The 21,804-nt window shown below is 43.5% G+C and overlaps 3 protein-coding genes across 4 annotated transcripts; all 3 read left to right on the top strand.

Moving 5' to 3' along the window:
- The first annotated feature begins 2 nt into the window (after positions 1-2).
- On the top strand, positions 3-6,589 carry LOC118423365 (shaker-related potassium channel tsha2-like). 2 transcript variants are annotated; one of them, XM_035831481.1, is made up of 2 exons: positions 3-1,244; positions 4,558-6,589. In XM_035831481.1, exon 2 carries the CDS (start codon positions 4,738-4,740, stop codon positions 6,115-6,117), a length of 1,380 nt encoding a protein of 459 aa, XP_035687374.1. In that variant the 5' UTR covers positions 3-1,244; positions 4,558-4,737; the 3' UTR covers positions 6,118-6,589. The 2 variants fall into 2 exon arrangements, with proteins under 2 accessions (XP_035687374.1, XP_035687372.1); XM_035831479.1 differs by having other exon boundaries at positions 3-1,255.
- A 636-nt stretch (positions 6,590-7,225) lies between these two features.
- LOC118423364 (potassium voltage-gated channel subfamily A member 3-like) lies at positions 7,226-11,361 on the top strand. Its single transcript, XM_035831478.1, has 3 exons — positions 7,226-8,562; positions 8,923-9,498; positions 10,317-11,361. Exons 1-3 carry the CDS (start codon positions 8,134-8,136, stop codon positions 10,713-10,715), a joined length of 1,404 nt encoding a protein of 467 aa, XP_035687371.1. The 5' UTR covers positions 7,226-8,133; the 3' UTR covers positions 10,716-11,361.
- Positions 11,362-11,795: 434 nt separating this feature from the next.
- On the top strand, positions 11,796-14,949 carry LOC118422422 (potassium voltage-gated channel subfamily A member 7-like). Its single transcript, XM_035829986.1, has 2 exons — positions 11,796-12,086; positions 12,868-14,949. Exons 1-2 carry the CDS (start codon positions 11,993-11,995, stop codon positions 14,310-14,312), a joined length of 1,539 nt encoding a protein of 512 aa, XP_035685879.1. The 5' UTR covers positions 11,796-11,992; the 3' UTR covers positions 14,313-14,949.
- The last annotated feature ends 6,855 nt before the right edge of the window (positions 14,950-21,804 follow it).

Raw genomic sequence — 21,804 nt, 5'->3', positions numbered from 1 at the left:
TCCAGAAGACATTTAGCACTCTTCTGAGCATCCTGGTGGGCATCCCGTCGAGTGACTTCCCGTCTTGTACAACAATATGTCCAATATCTCTTTCTCTTTGCAAGAGGGGCTGGCCGATAAACAATAGGGCCAAACTTCGAAACACTCCTGTCAGAATTCTGTTGCCATGCGACAATAAATCCCGTCGCTTTATATTCCGTTCGAGACTGTGGTCTTACGTCATTTTCATCCTTCTGAAATCCCAGATACGTTTCTCATTTTGTCTCCGCTAACAGCTACAGCTGAGTAATTGCACAATCATGTGAGAACATATGATCCATCCTCACTTGTTGAACTCGAACAAAATCAACGATAAAGCACGCGTACGTCTGTCGTTATCCTCAGTGACATTTTAGCAAGGACATTTAACAATGAAAATGACAATACAGCGTGTGCATCATTAATGAACACTTGAATAAACATTTGTCAACCATTCACCTACATGGGGTCAGGCTTGCATACGACAAAGAAACGGTTTCCAGATCTCTAGCATCACTCATTCTGTCCATAATCCTTCCTGTGTCAAAGTACTCAGGTATGAGGTCACACATGTTTAAAACGAGAGGCAAGAACAGGATCTAAACATGGAAGATTCAGGTCACGGCTTCTACTAAGCCCTGGAATGTGACGTGTGTGGCTAAGTCAACAGAAACAGTCACTATAGGATCAACGCTCAAGAAGGGCGTTAATAAGCCCCACGTCCGCAGTAATGTACTGTGCATACAAGAAAAAAGTAGCCCAACCGGTTTGGTCCCAACGGGAGACTATCAACCACGGATTTACTCGTCTTATGCTCTTAAAACTAGACCCTTTGTTACCTGGAGGACAGGTAGAAACAACAGCACACCTGGGAACCGTACCTTTCCTCCATCCGTATCGCCGGTTCCAGGTGACCACGCGGGTTCTGTAGAGTCGCGGCTGTTGCGTGACGAAATTCGCACGCTCAAGCGGGCCGTGCCGAGAAATTTGCCTTGCAAATTAGGCGAGTCCGGTGGCCAGGTGGCCCACCAAAACACGGTCTCGTCTGGTCTGTTTGATCCACTTCAACCATTTCACCTGCATAACTGTGACTACGCGGTTTGAAAGACGTTACCAAACGCGTTTGCTTCTGTCTTTAAGTAAGTCACAGACAAGACCTTTGCGGATTCGGGAGTGTGGTGGAAGTCTACTCCCTACAACCTGACAGCCATAGCGGAAACGTAAAGGTAAAGCTCAGGTGGGTTTGCTCACATTTGTTCTTCTACATGTTTGATATGCTTGTATCATACTAGATTAGTAAGGACGGAATATGACTAATGTTTCATAGGATACTATATAAACTGTTTCCTAATCCGCTGCGTATGTAGTGTGTATTTATCGGTAGGTTATATGTTGTGTGCCGACGTTTATTTTCTCATCCGTCAAACGCCATGTTCACATTTCAACGACTTCTTTGTAAGGACAAAGCGTCGTTTTACACGTGACACTTGAGATTACAAGTTGCATGAAGAGATTGGACAGGTGACAAGCTAGGTCGCACACCTGTGCGTTCCCTTATGTGTTCAAAACATAAATGACATAAAAGTTCGAATCGTCTGCAGAAGAACTCTCAAAAGGATTTTGTATACCTTCATAGTTAACGGCGTAGAGTGGCCAAGTGGCTAGGTTAGCGGGCACGCAACCAAGAGGTCACGGGTTCGAATCCTGGCATTCCTAGCTTAATGTTGTGTCCTTGGGAAAAGCACTTACTTTCCGCAGTGCACCCAGTTGTTAAACGGGCATCTTACATAAGGTTGCGAGGTTCAGTGCGGTGAAAGGAAAGGGATGTACCGATGGACTCTTTCAACACCGTGCCCTAGACACAACGGATTAACAACAGACTGCCCCCATGGCATTAAAAAAAAACTATGGCATATTCTAGATACAGAGAAGGATGCTGTAAGACAACATTGTGCATAAGTTTTATGCAGAACACATTTGGGGACTGTTATTTTGTAGGTAGGCAGCAAAACAACTGGAGCGCTAGGGACAGGAAGGAAGTCGTTCTGAAAAAACAGAGATAACAATGATAAGTAAACAGACAAAAAGTTAAGCTGTAATGGCCGAGTAACGACGGACCGCAGGGATTTAAATGCTTGAATGCACTGGTCCCTGTAGGAGGGAGCTAATATGTCGTTAAATACAAACATGTACATACTTAAGTATGGAGCACCGTTTTACAATTCTCAACGGTGGTAAGATCAAATTAGGGATACAAACCAACTTCAAGTTAGTTGAATACATCTTTGTTTTATTTTTTTTGTTTTGAAACTTAACATCAGCAGGTGCACCGCCATGTTGAGTGTGTAAAGAGGCAGGTATCGTAGGAGGATGTGGAATTCGCCTGTGCATTGGTTCGGTAGAGAAGGTCAAGTTTTTTTACCCCCCAGAGCCGATGTCACTTTTTTAGTAACACACTCCCATGTACGCCACCATTCAATGTTATGGCACTGTCACCATCGTCAGTCCATTATTGTCCTGCACTTTTTGAAAATTTTTGGCAATGTTATATGAGTATGACAGACCGTCAGAAGGATCGACGACAACATTCCCCGTCACAAGAAAGTCTAATTTTGTCTAACATTTCCACAATCACTCACAAATGTAAACAAAATGTGCTGTCGTAAGCCTATCGTACGATTAAGGTGACAAGGGTCTTACTAAGGGATGGGATAGATGAGTCATGTTTGACAAAAACTACAGATTCAAGATTCGCTCAAATTAGCTTCATCCTAAAGAAAACAACACGAGACAGGGGGTTAAGAAACAACCCCTATGGATTTGCTGGTACATTCCAAAGTGTTTGTTTAAGCTATAGCTAATACCGGGTGACGGGGGAACTACTAGAGGCCTATTGTCATCCTGACGATATATAGAAGCACGCTTACCAGGAAACTGTGAGAGATATCCGGTACGACGGATGGGAGGTGGTTGTATTTTCAGTATCTTGAAAATAATGAAACACCAACTTTACATCTGACATACATCAGAGATCTTCGATATTGTGGCATAAATGGTAGTTTCACCCTAGATGATGGTATTTGCATGATATACGAGAAACTTTGTTGTATGAATGAATGAATGAATGAATTAATGAACTTTATTGCACAACATTCATACATGGTAAAATTGTAAGGCAACAGTAACAAGTCAATTAATACAATGATACTCGTCTAAGTTCTATAACTGCATATTATATAGTATAGAAATGTGAACATAAATGGCGTATTGACATAGTGTAATATTCAAGTCAAGTTGGTCTGTTACTGTACAGTAGATTCTCTCTTTTTTTAGAGCATTACAAATGTATTGGCCTAAATACGAAGATATGTAGTCTGGACATGACATAAGCATATCATATGGCTGATGCTAAAACATGGAGGGGGGGGGGCAGAAGTAGCATATAGCTATAGGCCTTTTTTTCTATATTTGCATTTTGTATTTAATGTTTTTAGACTTAGACACAATTACGTGCATGTTTTCGTGTGTCTGCAGTAATCACATGTAATTAACGTTTTCAACATGGTGGGTTGTGGGGTTTATAGATTGTTTGAAAGTGGTTGTTAAAAGAGTTTGGGATTACGACATACGCTGTAAATATCCACGGCATGTGCTTGTAGTAGACATGGTCAGTGGAAAGAAAACATCACGCGTCACCGGAGCTGAAAGGAAATCCTCGAAACACGTAGTGAGAGTTGAAAGGGCGGTAATACAAAGGGCTTCACACAACCCACCATGTCGCTTTTACCTGTATGGGTTATTTCTCTTTTCCACTAAGGCGGTAACAATTAAACTATCCTAAATATCTTGTCTTCTTCTTGATGTATTTCAAGTCATAATTTTCCGTCATTGACCTTCCTCAATTTGTAAAGCTGTAGATTATACAGATCAATTTGGTCGCTTAAAACATCCTCGTCTGATTGAGATGTGGTCTTTTACTGCACAAGGCAGGCCGCACTGTTGAAAGAAACCTGTGTGGGATGTCATGCGCCAATGATCTACAAACCCGACTTGGCGTCGTGACATGAAATCGTGACACACACAGCATGCATGAGAACATACTTTATAGGCATGTCAACATGTGTGGACAGCCGACGGCCTTTTGTCGGGGCCTTTGTTTGGCTTATCATGTTTTCTGATTGTATATCATTTCTGATTGTACCGGTTTACGACCGGATGACTATAGAAAATGTGGTTCAATTGGACTTGATGCACAGCGGAAATACCACATTGTAAACTTTAAAAAAAAAAGAGCGACCAGTAAACTGACAATGGAAGCTAGGGTATGGGGGAGAAAACATTGATGACGTTTTTATTTGATAATCTCCAAGCAGATGTTTGATTTGAGAGGAATTACTTTTTTTCTGCCCTATTTCTCCAAACAGGTGTGCCAGAAAAAGTAACAACCTTTCTTCCTGACGTTTGCCTGGAAACTAAATATTTGTTTGTTTTTTGTTTGTTTGTGCCTTTATTTAACATGAGTTTTGTTCTCATTTCCAGCGTGAGAATGTTCTCCACCTGAAGGAAAGAAGGAAAATCTACATCAAACACATAACCAAGAATGGATAACAGAACAACCACCACCAAAGTTACAAAAATTCACTGGCAGATTCACCTCTAAAACGAACTATTTCAAAAGGGGGCTTCCAGATAGAGCACTTAAAAACGGAACAGAGTGCAATGGCTGAGTGTTCGTTCGAGCTACATGCGCTCGACGAGGGCATCGGGTCAACAGTGTCGGACAGGACGTCACTGATGACAGAATGCAGCCCAACTCGCCAAAGATGTGAACTAAGCAAGCTAATCAAGATCAACATCAGCGGGCTCAAGTTCCTAGCAAGAGAGCGGGTCCTACACCGTTACCCGGAAACACTTCTGGGTGATGTGACCCGCCGGAAGGAGTTCTACTGCCCAGATACCGACGACTACTTCTTCGATCGTCACCGACCAAGTTTTGAGGCAATCTTCAACTTTTATCAAACTGGAAAACTCGTGCGCCCTCCAATCGTACCTGTGGACATATTCTTTGCAGAGTTGAAGTTTTTCGGTATTGATAATCAAGCCATCAATATGGTCCTAGACAAAGAGGGCTATCGGCAAAAGTCGGAAAGCTGTCCGAAACTTCCCGAAGCAGAGCCGAAGAGGACAATATGGCTGTTGTTCGAATATCCGGAAACGTCCGTGTGGGCTCGGATAGTCGCCATTTTGTCTGTCTGTGCCATAATCATTTCCATAGCTTCTTCGTGTGCGGAAACGATACCGCAATACCAAGAGGACAAAATCTTTGATTTCCCTCAGAACGCTACAAGGTCATCGCGACTCAAGATGGCGTACGGGAGCACTTTCTACCAGGTCGAGACCGCCTGTATAGTCTGGTTCTGTTTCGAACTTTTCATTCGTTTCTACGCCTCTCCAGATAGAATAGCCTTTATCAAAGACATCATGAACATCATAGACATGATCGCCATCGTGCCATACTTCCTGACTCTTATATTCCTCCTGGGAAACGTGCAAGGCTCGCGCAGTGCGGCTGTGTTCATGCGCGTTCTCCGGTTGATCCGGGTCTCCAGGATCCTCAAGCTTTCCCGCCACATGACGGCGCTGCGAATCCTCGGCCGAACGCTCATACTCAGCGCCGGCAGTATAGGGCTCCTATTTCTATCCCTCTTCGGATCCATGGTGCTTTTCGGAACGTTTGTCTACTTCGCTGACCTGGAGACTCAGAACACGGACTTTGACAGCGTTCCCGCCACGTTCTGGTGGGCGGTCATCACCATGACGACGGTTGGCTATGGCGACGAGCATCCGCGGAGCCCCCTGGGTAAACTGGCCGGTGGCGTGTGCGTTCTGTCCGGGATCATGTTCTTGTTGGTCCCCGTGCCGGGCATCGTCGCCAACTTCAACAGACTATACACTAGACAACGAAACGTGTTGTCGGACGATTTCATAAAGACACAAGACGAAACAGAGAAAGTACCGAAGTACGCTTGGAGAAGATTCGTTGCTCCGCTGAAGACTAAGAGGAAAACCTCTTCTACGCAGGAAACCACTTTAGTGTAAAAATAGTATTACTGTGTCATGCTACGTCATTCACATACATGACGGGTTCCATAGAGTTACTTGTGCTGTTTAGTTGGGCAAGTGTCGTGCCCCAAACTGTGCCTGCCCCGTTCCTTGCCTATTCAGGGCACGGTTCGGGGCCGTCCCCGCGTGTCCCAAAACGTGCTTTCGCCCCAGGCACGGTTCTGGACACACGGGGGCTGCCCTGAACCGCGCCTAGGCACGGTTCGGGACAAAGCATGGTTCGGGGCGCAACAGCAAGCATAGATAATGCAGAGGAAGTGCTTGTAGCGCTATATTTTCTTCCATACCCTTCCATGCATAAATGTATAAGCCATTATAACCAATGCTTTACAAGAGACGTTGTAATAGAGGAAAGAAGCACATTGTATATCTATATATGTAATTCTGTAAGTCCTGAATGGCATCCAATAGTACTATTTTTACAGCTTGCTTGCTTTGTCTAAAATAAAGGTCAAAAACAGCACACAACCTGTTTGTGATAATTCAACCGTTAGATACCAAGAGGTGAGGCATAGCATGCGTATCAATACACAGGAACCATAGAGCTTTAAAATAACCCGAATGTTTGAATTCTACTCTGTAAAGAAATACATTTAATCTAATGTGTTGATGATACGTCGTGCTACACCACCATTGTACTCAATTTCCGCGCCTAACTTCAACACAATAGAAAGTATGAGAGAATATGTCCCTGATGATACGTGGGAAGACAAACATTCGAGTCACGACAACCCAACAAGTGTGCCTCTAGGTCTATCTGTGTTTCACCTGCGGGGAAGCAAGGAGGTCTAAACAAACTTAACTTCTTAGGAAAAGCTAGCATCTCAGGAATCAGAGTGTGGACTCACGTCTTGTCTGGTTGCTCTTGCTTGCTTAAGTCAAGTCCATCCGGTCTCGACTTGTGATGGCAGACCATGCGTCCCTGTCAATTATTGTTCGTTGTAGGTTGTCAACTTCCAGGCCTGTGTCTTTCCTGAGCATGTCTATGTATGTTGCTGCCGGCCTTCCCGGCCTTTTCCTGGGTTAACGTCACCAGGACTAAAAACCACCAACCTGTTGTTTCTTGCTCAACTACTCCGTGGGTACCTGTTAGAACATCAGCACGTCGACTATTAGCGTGGGGATGGAACTGTCAACATATAGGGGCATTCTCGCTAGGTATCTTCAAACGACGCTTGAATGAGCTGGAATGTTACACAGAAGGGCGGTTACATCAGCTATACAGATACATATTATTAAGCTGGTGTGGTGTGGAAAGGTTGTGATACTGGTAAAACAATGGAGATTTCAGCAGCCTGTACAGGAGACGAGGACACCGCCGAGCATCCAGAACATCGCGTACGCCGAACGTCCGGGTTCTCGTGCACACCAACAAGAGTAAGTCAAAGTTCTTATAACAAGGGGTAGATACGTGTAGCAGTCGCAATCTTTAAGAACCATGGCATGGTTGCACAGCGTACCTGGTCCTATAGATTTTTTTATGATAAGCATGGAGTGTGTTATACGATTCTTTGAACCTTATACTCACAAAATCAAATTTTACTGAAGGAATCTATAATCATTTTGTTCAAAATTTTGGTTACATATTATTATGTAAGCTTAGTAATACGTTTCTATATTCTGGTAATTGTCGACAAAAGACCTGAATTTAAGGAATACCGCTTTATGAAACCGATTTTAGGATCACAATAAGAAATGTTGCATCGCATTTTCTACAATGCTCTAAGTAAACTGTTTATACAAGATGTATTGACAGGTATGAACAAGTAGGAACCACGCTATGCTAAAGAATGAATCTTAAGATATAAACACTGCAGTGTGCATACAAAAGTTTTCAAATCTTTTGTACCGTCCAACAATACAAACATTCCAAAATTATTGCTTACAGGATGGCATGTGGTTCTTTTTTATGATCATTCAGGAGATGAAAAGGTAAAACAATGCCATTTTTGTCTATTAGCTGAAGCGTTGAAGGCATGTGGCAAGGAAACAATGGGGACATTGAAAACATGTGCTAAACCACAGTCTAATAACCAAACAAACAAATTATCGAAGAGGGATAGAATACTAACATGCCGAGTTTCTGTAGGCATCCGAGTAGAGGATGGAAACAACGCGGAACCTCGCGAGAATCACGTGATCAGGATGAACGTGAGCGGTATGCACTTCAGCACACGCGAGAGCGTTCTCTGCAGATATCCGGACACCCTACTCGGAGATATAAGAAGACGTAAGAAATTCTACTGCAAGGATCTCGACGAGTATTTCTTCGACCGACACCGCCCGAGTTTCGAGGGAATCCTGATCTACTACCAGACGGGTGTGCTGAAGCGGCCAGAAGACGTGCCACTGGACGTGTTCGTCATGGAGCTGCATTTCTTCGACATGGGAGAAAACGTCATCACACAGCTGTTGATTAAGGTGCCCAATGGGTTTATGTTTTATCGAGCATTTCGTCTTCTTTATGCTAAGTAATGTTTTTTTTTTAATTTCTTTGGGACAGACGAGGGCAATGTGGCACTGCACTCAAGTTTGTAACTTATTTTAATTAACATACCACATACAGTGCCACATACATAGTACAGACAGAAGGTAAAGTCTTTTTTTTGCTTCCCCGACCAAAGTCAGATGCCCATTTTTACACACAGTTGAAGTGAGGAAGGTCGTGTACACTTTGTCTTTCCCAATGGCAAAACGTTGGTTATGACAGTAAACAGATTTGATATAGTGTACTAAGGAAATAGATAAAAATTCATGAATTCATCTACTCATTTATTCCAGGAGGGGTATTTTGTGCCAAAGAAGGAGAAGTTGCCGCAGACCAGAATCAAGCGTGTCATCTGGGACCTCTTCGAGCGGCCAGGGACTTCCACTTGGGCAAAAGTCATCACCACCGTGTCTTCTCTCTTCATTCTCCTGTCCGTTACAACTTCCTGTGTAGAAACGCTGCCTCAGTTTCACAAGTCACACCATTCGCACCAAAGCAACAGTGATACCCAGGTTAACGCCACCGAGGGATTGGCAAATGTAACATCTGGCAACATCATCAGCCGGCAAGACGTCGCCTCGCAGAACCCTTTTCTCTGCATCGAGACTGTTTGCGTCATCTGGTTCGTCGCTGAACTTGGACTTCGCTTCTACGCGTGCCCCAGCAAAGCGGAGTTCTCGAGGAACGCCCTCAACGTGATCGACTTCGTGGCCATCTTGCCTTATTTCGTCACCGTCGTCTTGATTCTGACGGAAACGTCTGAGGAGCAGGCCGCACTCTCTCTCGGCGCCTTGCGGATCCTTCGGCTGGTGCGAGTTCTGCGAATCCTTCAACTCACCCGTCACGTCAAGGCCATAAGGCTTCTCTGGGTATGATAGCTATATTTCAGTTTTTGAATCACAGTAAATGCTGAGCTTCTCATTTTTTAGGTGTAACAAACGTATTTGCGAATAGGCATGTATTAAAATCATATCAGTCAATTCAGTACTCCTCCGTAGTGACCACTGGCTCACTACTTCCGTGGTTGGCAAGCCATAATAGTGACCCAGCGGTCACTACGGAGGATGGTACTCAGGCTAAACAAAATGTGTGTATCGTGTATAAGGCCACAGCAAGTAAATCTTATCGATGACATCAGCGCGTGCATTAATTTTCGCCTGATTTCAGAGAGAAAAAAAAATTTCTTCTGCAGGGATGGTCAACATGACGATAAAGTACCAAAATGAGCAAATGTTTTGTGTTGTAGCCTAATAGTTGTACTTATAGAAGCGACATTCGCAAGGTACCCGAGACTAGTTGTAGAAATGAAACTTATTGGATAGTTGTAAAAGTGACACCAATATGGAAGCTATGAGTGTGGTTACCAACTTTGTTGTTTGTGATGTCAGTCTACCACACTAGTGTCACTTTTGCCACAACAGTGCATGTCTTGAATACAGGAATGAATACCATGTTTTGTCCCTTTGATTCTTTTTACAACAGTCATCACAACTTTATAGTGCCTATTTTTGAAAATCTTGGTTTTTTTTCACCCATCTTGTTTTTTTTTCGCCCTATCGCACCATTTTTGCAATCTGCAGAGGATGTCATCCATAAAATTTACTTGCTGTGGCCTAATAAAGTATTTTAGATATCAGATGATTTACCAACCTGATTCACGGATATGAAAATTGCGTTATCCACGCAGATCACGGTGTACGACAGTCGCTACGCTTTGCTCACCCTGCTCTTGGTGATGGCGATCGGCATCGTGACGTCAGCTACCGGTCTCTACATCACGGAACAACGGCACCCTGACGCGGCATTTCCCAGCGTGCCCCACTCCTTCTGGAAGTCCGTCATCACCATGACGACGGTCGGGTACGGTGAAACGGACGTCATCAGTCTTGGCGGGAAAATCGTCGCTGTCGTCTGCGCCGTCTATGGAATACTGATAATGGCGATTTTGATCCCGACGTTTGTGGACAGGTTCGGTGCATTGTATATGTCAGAGATTGTTAATCCGTACGGGGAAGTACTCGAGCTCACGCAGAAAGAAAAACTACCGAAAAGACGAAAGTTAAGACGGCGAGAGACTTTGGTCTAGTCCGTCTTTTGGTACGCATTGAAGATGTACGTACAAGAATGTACAAGTTCAAATTGACATATCTTTGTTTTAGGAACAGTTTCTGGGGACTTTTTTCGGACGCGCTCTGCCTCTAAACCCAGAAAAATGTACATAAGAAACTCAAACGGACTTTTAATGTATGCACTTGTGTGAACACTTCTTAGATGACCTTTACGACTTCACTCCTAGCTGCAGATTGTTGTATTTCAAATGTTTGGTTTGCCCACTGATATCACTAGTATTAACTTATATGTATATAGCAATGTTGACCATTGCAGTAAGTGAATAAGAAGGTATGTCAGCTGAGTATTTGTGAATGTAACAGATATAACATATTGTTGTTGTTTTAAACTAAATTGAAGTTAATGAGCATAATGTTAAGTATGGGTCCGAAGAATTCTTGTATTGTGTATGCGCAGGAATTTTGGACGACATTCGAAGAAAAAGGTGGCAAAAGGGAGTTTATATTTTCAATCAACCCTCTCTTGTTCCTCCATGTATTGTACCTACTGTTCCAAAAGGACTGAAAGGAGTCAAGTCGCGGAGGGTTGACACGATACGGTATTCAATCTTTTCTAGCCGCCACGGTATTCAACTCAATGCAAATAAAGGCACAACAATTCAACTCATTGGTCCTAGGTCATTCAAAGTAAAAACGATGAAAGCTGTGTGTGCGTATCTGTGTGTTACAATATACGGCCTTCGAAAATTAATGATGTGTTTCCGTTATCGTAAGACGTCCTGAAAAAAAGGGATAATAGGTAGCATCCTGATTATCTCCCATTATGTTTTTTTTTAAGATATCGGACAATCTAATAAATGCTATTGATATAATATAAATACAGAAGTAAAACTACCACGAATTCTTCCGTCAGCTGTGCAAAGTATTAACAATTAAGTAATAGACTGTGAAAGACAAACCAAAAAGACATGAAAGACATGATGAAGTCTGTAAGTTCTTGTTCTGCAAAATCGAAAGTTTTATGTCCCTTGTGAGCGGTCGATCCACTCCCACCCCCCTACCTACCACCCCACCCCACCCCCAAAAAAGAAAATATAGGCAGATTTGCTAGGATAGGCCGGGTAGTCGGAATACATCTTTTGTTTCTTTGGCATAATCGGCCGAACCAATATCGTTCGTTTTCTTTTCAAAGCAAGAACCAGCGTACGAAATTAGCGCGGCCTATACAGACCCGCATGATTCGCCTCACGTAAAGTTTGCGCTATCCCGGGCCCACTGTGTGTATTCCGACGCGATGGCAGCCTACACAAGAGACGGCACTGATGCACAGCTGTCGCTTCCTGCGCCATACGTGCACGACGTCCAGCGGAATGTGCGCGTCACGGAGGGTGAGTGTTTATCAAAGAGTTGTGTAGACCACAAAACGCCCTCTTGAAATTATTCGCTGGCTCTACTTTGGCACTTTAACGTTTGTTTAACAAAGACTTCTATTGGAATAAGAATAAGTAATGTACTGGAATAAGAACAGGAAACTTGGTTCTGAACAGTTCCAAAACTTTTTATCTCATTTATCTCACTACATAATCAGGATATATCATATCCCATAGGGAACCCTTGCCTTCTGAAGATTTAGAAGTCTGTTTCCGCGTGTGGCAATACCCTTTCAAATTGAATCATCATTCTCCGAATTAGTCTAAAACCTACATATTGAGGGGTGAGGGCAGGGAGGAGGCCGATCGTGTGTTTGCAAAGTCAACTTATTCCTCCCACAGCTTCTGTAAAATCAACTTAGTAAACTTCCGACAAACATTCATTTAGAAACACATCTATGCATGATGATGACTTGATATTTATTGATGTGTTAAGGCGCAAAAAGTTCATACAAAAAAGTATGGATTCCGCGATTATTATGCAACGGTCAATATTGGTCAACGGACGAAATACTATTAAAGTTAGCGTCAGATGCAACATAAATATGCTGAGTTTCCTCTCATCTATTCTGTACAACTGTCAAGCAACATACCAACCTCGACTGTTGAGGACATGTTCCGTTTGTTGAGTGTAATTTGGAATTTGGTAAATATTTACTGACACCGCTGAATGAACTAGGTGATACCTTTAAACAACTTCATCCTGATAAAAAATTACTCCTTGCATTCTTTCTGACAGATGATACGTCAAAGAAGCACAACAAAGGATCGACTGAGGCAGCAAAGGATGGAGAACAATCGCTCCCATGGCAACGCAGATCGTCTCTTGAAAAGAAGGTGAAAGGTCAAGTTCAAACAAAAGGCCAAGCACAAAATGGCGGCAACACAAAAACTATCGAGAACCACGTAATCAGAATGAACGTGAGCGGCATGCACTTCTTCACGCACGAGAATATCCTGAGCAGATATCCGGACACCCTTCTTGGCGACGCCTCAAGGCGTAAGAAATTCTACTGCAAGGATTATGACGAATACTTCTTCGACCGACATCGCCCGAGCTTCGAAGGAATCCTTTTTTACTACCAGACCGGGATCATGAAGCGCCCGCGGAATGTGCCTGTAGAAATCTTTGTCATGGAGTTGAAGTATTTCGACATGGGAGACAGCGTCATCAAAGACCTTTTGAAAAATGAGGGTTGCTACGTGCCCGATGAAGAGCTCGAGCCGCAAAACAGGATCAAGCGGATCATATGGGATCTCTTCGAACAGCCAGAGAGCTCTGCCGGCGCGAGGATCGTTGCCGTTTTGTCGTTTCTCTTCATTCTGATCTCCGTGGCAGAGACCTGCGTTGAGACGTTACCGCAGTTCAGAACGACTGACGCCGACCTGCTAAACATCAGCGACATGCTGACAAACTCCACCGAGCCACCGACAAACACAACAGCCTCGAAGAGTCTGGAAGAAACGATCAGCCAGCTACAGAGTGCCTTTCAGAACCCGTTCTTCTGTGTAGAAACCGCATGTGTCGTCTGGTTTACTCTCGAGTTAGCAATGCGTTTCTATGCCTGTCCAAGCAAGGCGGCCTTCGCAAAGAAACTGCTAAACATCATTGACTTCGCAGCCATCCTTCCTTTCTTCGTCACCCTGGTGCTGATCGTGTTTGCGACGTCTCGTGAGAGGGCGGCGCTCTCTCTGGTCGTGTTACGGATCCTGCGACTCGTGAGGGTCCTGCGGATCCTCAAACTGTCCCGTCACGTGAAGGCCATGCGACTCCTAGCGGTAACAGTGTACGAGAGTCGACACGCCCTAGGTTCGCTGTTCCTGTTCCTCATGATCGGTGTCGTCACCTTCGCCACAGGAATCTACGTCACCGAGGAGTACGTTCCGGAAACGTTCTTTACCAGCATCCCGGATTCCTTTTGGTGGGCTATCATCACCATGACGACGGTAGGATACGGAGACACGTACCCACAGGGGGGTGCCGGGAAACTTGTGGCAGTGTTCTCCTTCTTCTTTGGGATTCTGATCATGGCGATGCTGATGCCGATCTTCGTGGACAAGTTCAACGCCATGTACGTGTACGAGATGACCAATCCGTACCGGGCGATCAACGACCTCAAACCGGAACCGGAAGATACTCCGGAGAACACCGAGAAGATAGAACAGAGAGAGACGTCGCTTTAGATTGGATACCCGGGGTGCAAGATAAGAAGATTTCGGTTCCGTTTGTCAGTATTCTAAACGTGCCGATAATTGTTCACGTGCCTTATTGTACATAGATTTTAACTCAGGACTTCTTCCTACCATAGAATATACTGGCTGTGTATCATAAAATCTAGCGATCTTTGGCGATGTAGGGCCCTTGCGGTTTGTCGGAAAGTCGCTTGGTGCGCAACTAACCTAGGCTTTACATTTAGGTACAGTGCTAAATGAAGCATGCATGAATGTCTGGGGTGTCTCGCTAAAATTTAGGATATACCATCCCCAGCTGCTTTCGGTATACCAGAAAAGTGCCGAATTGGACCTAGGAGACTTTTTTGTGTGTGAAATAACCGTGACATTCGAGTTGGTAATGAAATATGTGAACTAACTGTATATGCTCAACTACATCCTAAATTAATCTGAGAATACTACATGTATGAGAAAACGTTTTGATAACGAAGTCATTCTGCATTTAAACGCATACCATAGGAATGCTAGACATTGGGCGTCCTTCCATGCTCCTGGCGATTCTTTCGAAAAGTGCATGTAACGGATCATTTGATTGTACTGTAAGGGTGACGTGAGGCAAATACAGTCAGTAGGGGATCCTGCACTTTCACTTTTGCATAAACTATTATTTTGCTGTTTTCATTGTCTTAAGTTCTCGTGACAGAATTACCACATTTTACCATGAATAAAGAGCTTGCAGCTCACATTTGGTAAGCGAAAACAACAGTCAGTATAGCCGTGCGGTAGCGCGGAGAGAGAACTTGAGGTACCCTTACACTGCTCTTGTTGATGGCGATCGGCATCGTCACGCCAGCTACCGGTCATGTGTTGTTTAATTAGTTAAGTAGGGGAACCCCCGGGTGCCAAGTTACATGCAGTTCTGTTTTTTTTCCAAGCCATACCACACCCACCACTTTTCATTGTTCTGGAAAGAGCTACTTAACGTCATTGCCACAGTTTGGGTGAGTTGTTAGCTTTACGAGAGATTTAAACTTGTTCATGATTCAATCTGTATGTTAGTTTACATGGCTTAGCTTGTATTTGACATTTCTTTGTTGACTTAGTATTGACCAAGAAATCTAATGCCGCGAGCTAAAGTAGTTGGCGTTAAAAGTACATGTTTACATCTTTCAATAGTACACAAGGCTTCTGTTACTTGTACAAGTAGTATGATTCTCGTCACCACTTGTCTGGTGATTAGAAATTGCGAAAAAAAGGAGTGTAGGTAGTAGGTAGGTAGTATTGATTTGTGTGAGCAAACATTTCCATAACTACGCAGACTTGTATTCGGCCCGTGGCTATATACATGCATGTTACGCAATGGCAAAGTGTAACTGATGTTACTCCAACGCCACTTTGATATTTGCCAAGCCTCTTCACACCAAAGCCATTATAAACTTGCCAACACGCATTTTTTTCTCATTCTTTGAGTAAAGCTTCCTTGTGGGCGTTTTGGGGCGGTGTCGGGAGTTAATAATTAACAGTTAGTCGCTAACACAGGGTGATGTTGACACAACAACGCGTCAGGTAATTTGCTGAATTTGATAAATGGCGCAACATTTTCCCTAGCACGATAGCATTGTGAGATTGCTTCAACAACATCGGAACCATACTGTCAGTGAAGATAGTCAAGGCACTTGAAGTTGATAACTGTTGATATGAGGACTATTGACAACCGCACATATGTCATTGTGTAACCACGATGGTTGGCATATCGCACAAAGCAAACAACGCCATGTTTTAAGCCCCGGTTGTAAACTCTGTCATCGTACGATTTGGATAGGGACGAGCACCCAATTTCAGGATAATTGCAGGTAAATTACAGGTAAAAAAACCTTCGATTTCCTTCTTTCTGTGCAGTAACACCAAGATGGATGAAATATGGAAGTATCCGAAACAATGCTCAGACGGATTGAGGACCAAGACAACCCAAGAGCTAGCTACATTCCAATCGCAGATGAGGTTCAGCTCGAAAGAAGATCTTCTTGCAAATCTATCGTCGCTCCTCAGCAAGATGCAGTGCCTAACGGAAGATAACGAGCGTCTTGAAGGCGAGAAGAAGGCTCTGGTCGACAGCCGCGCCAGCATCATCGAGGAAAAGGAGAAGATCGCTAAAGAAAGAGATAAGGCCGTTGCTGAGAAGGAAAAGATGACGGAAGAAAACCAATCCCTAAAGAAGGAAAAGCAAGAACTGTACCGGGCCCAATGCGAGATGGAGAAGACGATGATACGGCACGAAGAAAAAGGAAAGCGCGCGACATCTGAGGCTGAGTTCATGAAGAAGATGTATGAGCAGCAGGAAGAATTCCTGAAGATCACCAAGGAGAGACTGGAAAAGGCCGAGCTGGAATTGGACGAATTCCGCAAGAACCTAAAGGCAACCAAAGAGACTCCATACGAAAGGTGTGGTGCCTTGGGCGCGGGAGACAAAATCCCGACTGAGTCTTCTAGCGATGATAGCGAGGAGTTCTACGAGAGCATAGAAGAACAAGACGAACCAGAAGTGCCGGTAGAAATGCAAAACCCCCCACCGCTTCCTTCGCCGAGAGATGCTCCACCCAGGAAGAGCGGCAAAAAGAATGTAATCAGGCGTTTCATGGGAAAGAATAAGAGTGTCAAAGTGCAGGGGAACAACAACATGGTTCACATCGGGGCGGTTGATACTCAGGGCGGCTCACTTGATAATATCAAAAGTGTTTATGAGGTTTCCCAGGCAGTTCACATGCGTCCAAGCAATGAATACATCACAATGCAAACAAGCATATAAAGCCATGTGTACATGAACTTAATATTTTCAAGATCACTGAATAACAGTAGTAGAGTAAATCATAATAGTATACATCATCCCTAGTACCTTTTGTCATTTTGTTTTATTATGTTAGAAATTGTTGGATATTAAGCTGGTGCATCATGTTTTAGTTATTTTAATGACTAGTATTGCATCATATCATTTGTTGTCATCTCTGTTTTATAGTAGGTGTAACATTTCAAGGTAGACTTGAATGTTATTGCGATGTGACAAGATGAGTAATGAGATGAATGTAAATTCTATGATACCACAGGACGACACAAGATCATGGCTTCAATGCCATTTGCTTTATTTTTCAATCAAAACAATCACTCAACAAGCGAAGGACACAAATCAAGTCTACCAAAGGCAAATATCATATGGTCATTATACTTTGAGCTACATAAACGGTTACGTAAAGCACAGTTTGAAATTGTGTATTAAAGACAATGTCGGTCAATTTCATGACTTCGTTGTTGTTATTTACAATGTCAGCACTAATGGTTCACGGTTTGGGATGCCTCTTCAGCGTTTTCTGTCTATGTAGATATGTAAGGTGTGACATCGCATTGTTATCCGCTCTTGTGATTCGCCAGACAGCACTTCGAAACTGATAGCAATTCATGCTGCAGTGTGTTTGGTGCATGTATAAAAAATTGTTGTGGTTTGTGGGAACGGACACAGCAACAGTGTAAACATTTGTTGAAGTATGACACCGTGTGTCTTTTCTCCTCAGTCGGACTTAAGTCATAAAAACAACTTTCGATGAAAGCTTAAGAACTCCAATGTTCAGCACTATTTCAACAATACACCACAGTGTCAGTCCTACAGTTCAGAGCAAGTTACAAGCGAATGCCACTTCTCTCTGCGCTGTTGCCCTCTTGTGTTCGTCTTCAGCTCTGTCCTTCTCTTCCATGACCTTGTATTTAGCTTCAATCACGTTCTCCCTGCTTTGCAGTATGGCTTCATACTTTTCCATCAAATCTTTATTGTCGATCTCCAAACACTGCACCTTGTTGTACAGTGACTCTCACTCTGCTTGCATGTCTTCCATGCTCATCTTTTCCCAACGCTGTCTGCGGAGAGACACGCTGTCTCCTCCCTGTGCCATGACTGTCGATGTCTCAAATCTACGAAGTTGAAAAAAAGGAATACTTAGTATGCACATTTGTACCATCAACTAGCAAACTCAAAGTACTTGTGTACCGGTGGGTAAATTTACACATAGAGAGAGCCATGACATCGATATCCCTTGTCGTGCAGGACCGTATTGTTCTAAACACCTTACGTATATTTGTCTGTAACCATATCTGCCTGTTTATGTAGCGCCTGTTGTCGAGTTGTGTATAGAAGTATAAAAGACATTACCCTGTTGTTTTTTATTGGGCAATTGACATAGCGTCCTGCTTTCTGACTTTTGAATTTTCTTCAGAATCACGTTCTTTAAAGTATTTTCGTTGCATCTTGTACAAAAGATCAGACTAGGAGTTTAACTAAGTGGCAATATCAAGTGACCTACGTCAGAAGGAAAAGCGTAGTTCATAACACACATGACAATTGTTCCGAAAGAAAAAAAAATACTCCACACACATATCAACGTGGCAAAGATGAACCAGAACACAACCATTGACAAGCATTTCATTCTGTTGGGCGACAGCGCGCCAGAAAAGTTTATGCCTTACACCTGGCGTTGCCACACCCTCTGCTCTGTTCCTCGTCAAGACACCTTCGATCAATCACGCAAAACGCCAACATAATGCTGATAAGTGACAGGTATGCTTACCTAGGCTTCTTCGAGTATCTTCGTGGCGGTCACGATCACTTTCGTATCGGACAAAAGTAAAACGCACGGCTCGTTTGTCACAGGTACGCAGTTAGTTTAAACGATGACGCAGGTTCTTATCACGTCCTGTGACCGTGGGGAACCCCCGAGCTAGAGTGGCCGCTCCATTGATCAAACGCAGTAAAAGGGCATTATCAAAGAAAGAGCTAGCCCTAAACCTACATGTAACAAATTATAAACTGTTAAAAGTACATACATAAACGTATTGCTAATTATTCTATGGTCTCCATGCAACTTCCAGCACTGTGAAAGAAAAGGTGAACACAAATTTTATAATGGTTTTACGAGGGGTTTGATTCTTTTTTGTGGCGTATTGTAGGTCATAGGTGATAGCACCATAAGGTAACAGAGGACAGTATTTATCCGCGGGTAGAACGAAGTACGGCCAGAATTGTGTTGTAAAAATGTAAATTATGCTGTGTGGTGTAGGAATATGTTGGCTTTGAGACTGTATGATTTGGATTTTGAATGGTTTTCATGACGTTTATAAATGGGTCTCCTTACGCAACTGCCTCGGGGGGGGGGGGGAGCTGACTGCGCACAGCGCTTTGTCAAAGAGGGCGTGAGAAGCCGAGACAGGTATTTAGAAACATATTGAAGTTTGTACCTAAGCTCAAACGTATCGACTTTTGTATTTCTCTAGTGCACCCTACTATGATTCTCACTGCGTCGAAGCCAGTCACCCCGTGGCCCTTAAGAATAGAAATCCCCATAGCCCCCAAGCGCCCTCATACAGCTACTTTGGTACTGCATATGTATACAAGCGATCGAAACTATCGTAATCAACCACCCACACACATTTATATCCTAATGCACTAACGTAGAGAAGTGTGCGTTTGTGAATGCACGTGCTATTATTTTTTCAGAGTGTGTTTACGTGCGTGAATATTTATGTGTCATTTGAGGTATGGAAAAAAGTCAACGTCTCTTATTGCCTTGGCTTACACTTGAGATACTTGTGATGCTGTGGTGAATCAATTGAATGAAATCAGCTAACTCGCCCATATAAGGCGTGCATAGCTAAACGAACCACAGATAGTATAGATAGCATGTAGGGATACTGTGTATAAGTGGGGATTTCTTTAAGTCGTGTAGTGTCTATTACCATTCTTCATGATGTTTAAAATAGCCGGGGTTTTCTGAGGCGGCTTTCTCTGAACGAACGTCACCATGCTTGTCGGACCATACCAATGTGTTACATAGGGGTAAACGGCTTTTGCAAAAAGTACCGACAACCAAAACGAAATGTAGATATCATTTCGTGTGAATTTAAGTTTGTAGCTGTATTCGTTCATCCAAATCATATTTCCATAGCTAAAAAGCTGTGGATTGTACAAACTTTTGAAGAAAAAAATGTTTGAGGCTATTACAAAGTAGCTGTGTCAACCATAAATATGTATTAAAGCAGCGCCCCTTGGCGGATGGAATGAGTAACGCAATCCGAAACTACGTAGGTCGCTCTATGGCGTAATCTGAAAGTCCCCTGAGGTCATGGGGGATTCCCCGAGATATTTATAGCTCAACGGCCTTCTTAAAGCACAGTGTTTAGAAGGTCTATATCTTCAGTTTCTTGAGACTCTCTTTTCAGGTAAGTAGGACAGATATTCATTATGTCTGAGAGAACTGGAGGTGAGAGAGAATGGAAGATAAGAGGGCAGCGGTGAGCGAGAAAGCGACGGGAATGAGTCAGAGTCAGAGAGAACGCACACGATGGGGATTTTAAGAAAGAGTTTGTTTTGTTACAAGTGTAGATTATAGGGAGAGGGAAGTACGGTGTAATTGTGTGTGGGATTGATAGATATCGATCGAACAGTTACTATTTAACTCGGTGAAGATCTGTTTGTTGGAGATTACGAAGCGTGTACGTATTGTTTGTGCGTGTGTGTATGTGTATGCATGTGTGTGTTTGTGTGTGTGTGAAGGGGGTGTCATCTCAGGCAATCTAGACAATCTACAGAATAATTGAGTGTTTGCACTGTACTGACAAACTATGGTGGTCGTGTTTTAAATTCTAAGAAGCAAGTACACACGACCCTCAAAGCAGAGGTTGGTGGGAAAATCGTGAGGCTGGTCCGAAAAAAATACGGCATATGAGGAAAAGGTCACGATTTCCCCCACCAACCTCTGCTTGGGGAGGAAGTAAAAACAGTCTCCTTGCTCCCGGGATTCGAACCAGCGTCAAACCCTGGCCGCCAGCTCACAAACCCAGCGCGCTATCTGTTACGCCAAAAGGGTCAGTTTGGAGGTGCTTGACTACACTGTTTAACTTCTTCCCTTTCCTTTTCAAGATTCGTCCTCAAATCGAGTTCTATATCCCTGTGGGCAAGCACATTTCCAGCCTGTTACTCACAGGGGCTGCATGGGAATCAATATAAGAAGCGAGTGCTGTCGATTTCATGAAACGATTCATTTTCTTTCGGTCACCCTCACGGTTTATTCCTTGGTATATGTTCCTTTTACTTCATTTTTTTTTAACATAGCTCGAAGGAGACAAGTTGAGAAGAAAACACCTTGCAGTTACTTCCTCATATGACGTCATCGGGGACTACCCATTCTGACTGCAGGGGGAGGGGTGGTGGTCACTTAATCTGAAAGCATACTCGAAGACGTGGCAAAGTCCTTTCCACGGCACACTCCTTTCCTCGGTAAACTTCCCTTTCCTGGCATAAGAGAACCTAGCCAACGTCGAATTCGCTAATCAGGCCCCCTCTCCTACCATACAAACAAGCCCTACTCAAAGTCTGCAACGGAGGCTAGGGAAATGCGAGGTACACTGAAACTTCGTAGATACCCTGATCTGTCATGACAATATCCTGCAAATTCAATTCCATACG

Source organism: Branchiostoma floridae, chromosome 9 (genome assembly GCF_000003815.2).
Source record: "Branchiostoma floridae strain S238N-H82 chromosome 9, Bfl_VNyyK, whole genome shotgun sequence".
In the NCBI taxonomy this organism is placed as follows: Eukaryota; Metazoa; Chordata; class Leptocardii; order Amphioxiformes; family Branchiostomatidae; genus Branchiostoma; species Branchiostoma floridae.
Note: the sequence above shows the minus strand (reverse complement) of the source record. Positions and strands in the feature narration are given on the sequence as shown.

Coding starts and splice junctions, on each gene's coding strand:
- LOC118423365 (XM_035831481.1), top strand. CDS start 4,738: ATGGCTGAGTGTTCGTTCGAGCTACATGCGCTCGACGAGGGCATCGGG.
- LOC118423364 (XM_035831478.1), top strand. CDS start 8,134: ATGGGGACATTGAAAACATGTGCTAAACCACAGTCTAATAACCAAACA. Junction 8,563..8,922: donor TCACACAGCTGTTGATTAAG/GTGCCCAATGGG, acceptor CATTTATTCCAG/GAGGGGTATTTTGTGCCAAA. Junction 9,499..10,316: donor AGGCCATAAGGCTTCTCTGG/GTATGATAGCTA, acceptor TTATCCACGCAG/ATCACGGTGTACGACAGTCG.
- LOC118422422 (XM_035829986.1), top strand. CDS start 11,993: ATGGCAGCCTACACAAGAGACGGCACTGATGCACAGCTGTCGCTTCCT. Junction 12,087..12,867: donor GAATGTGCGCGTCACGGAGG/GTGAGTGTTTAT, acceptor TCTTTCTGACAG/ATGATACGTCAAAGAAGCAC.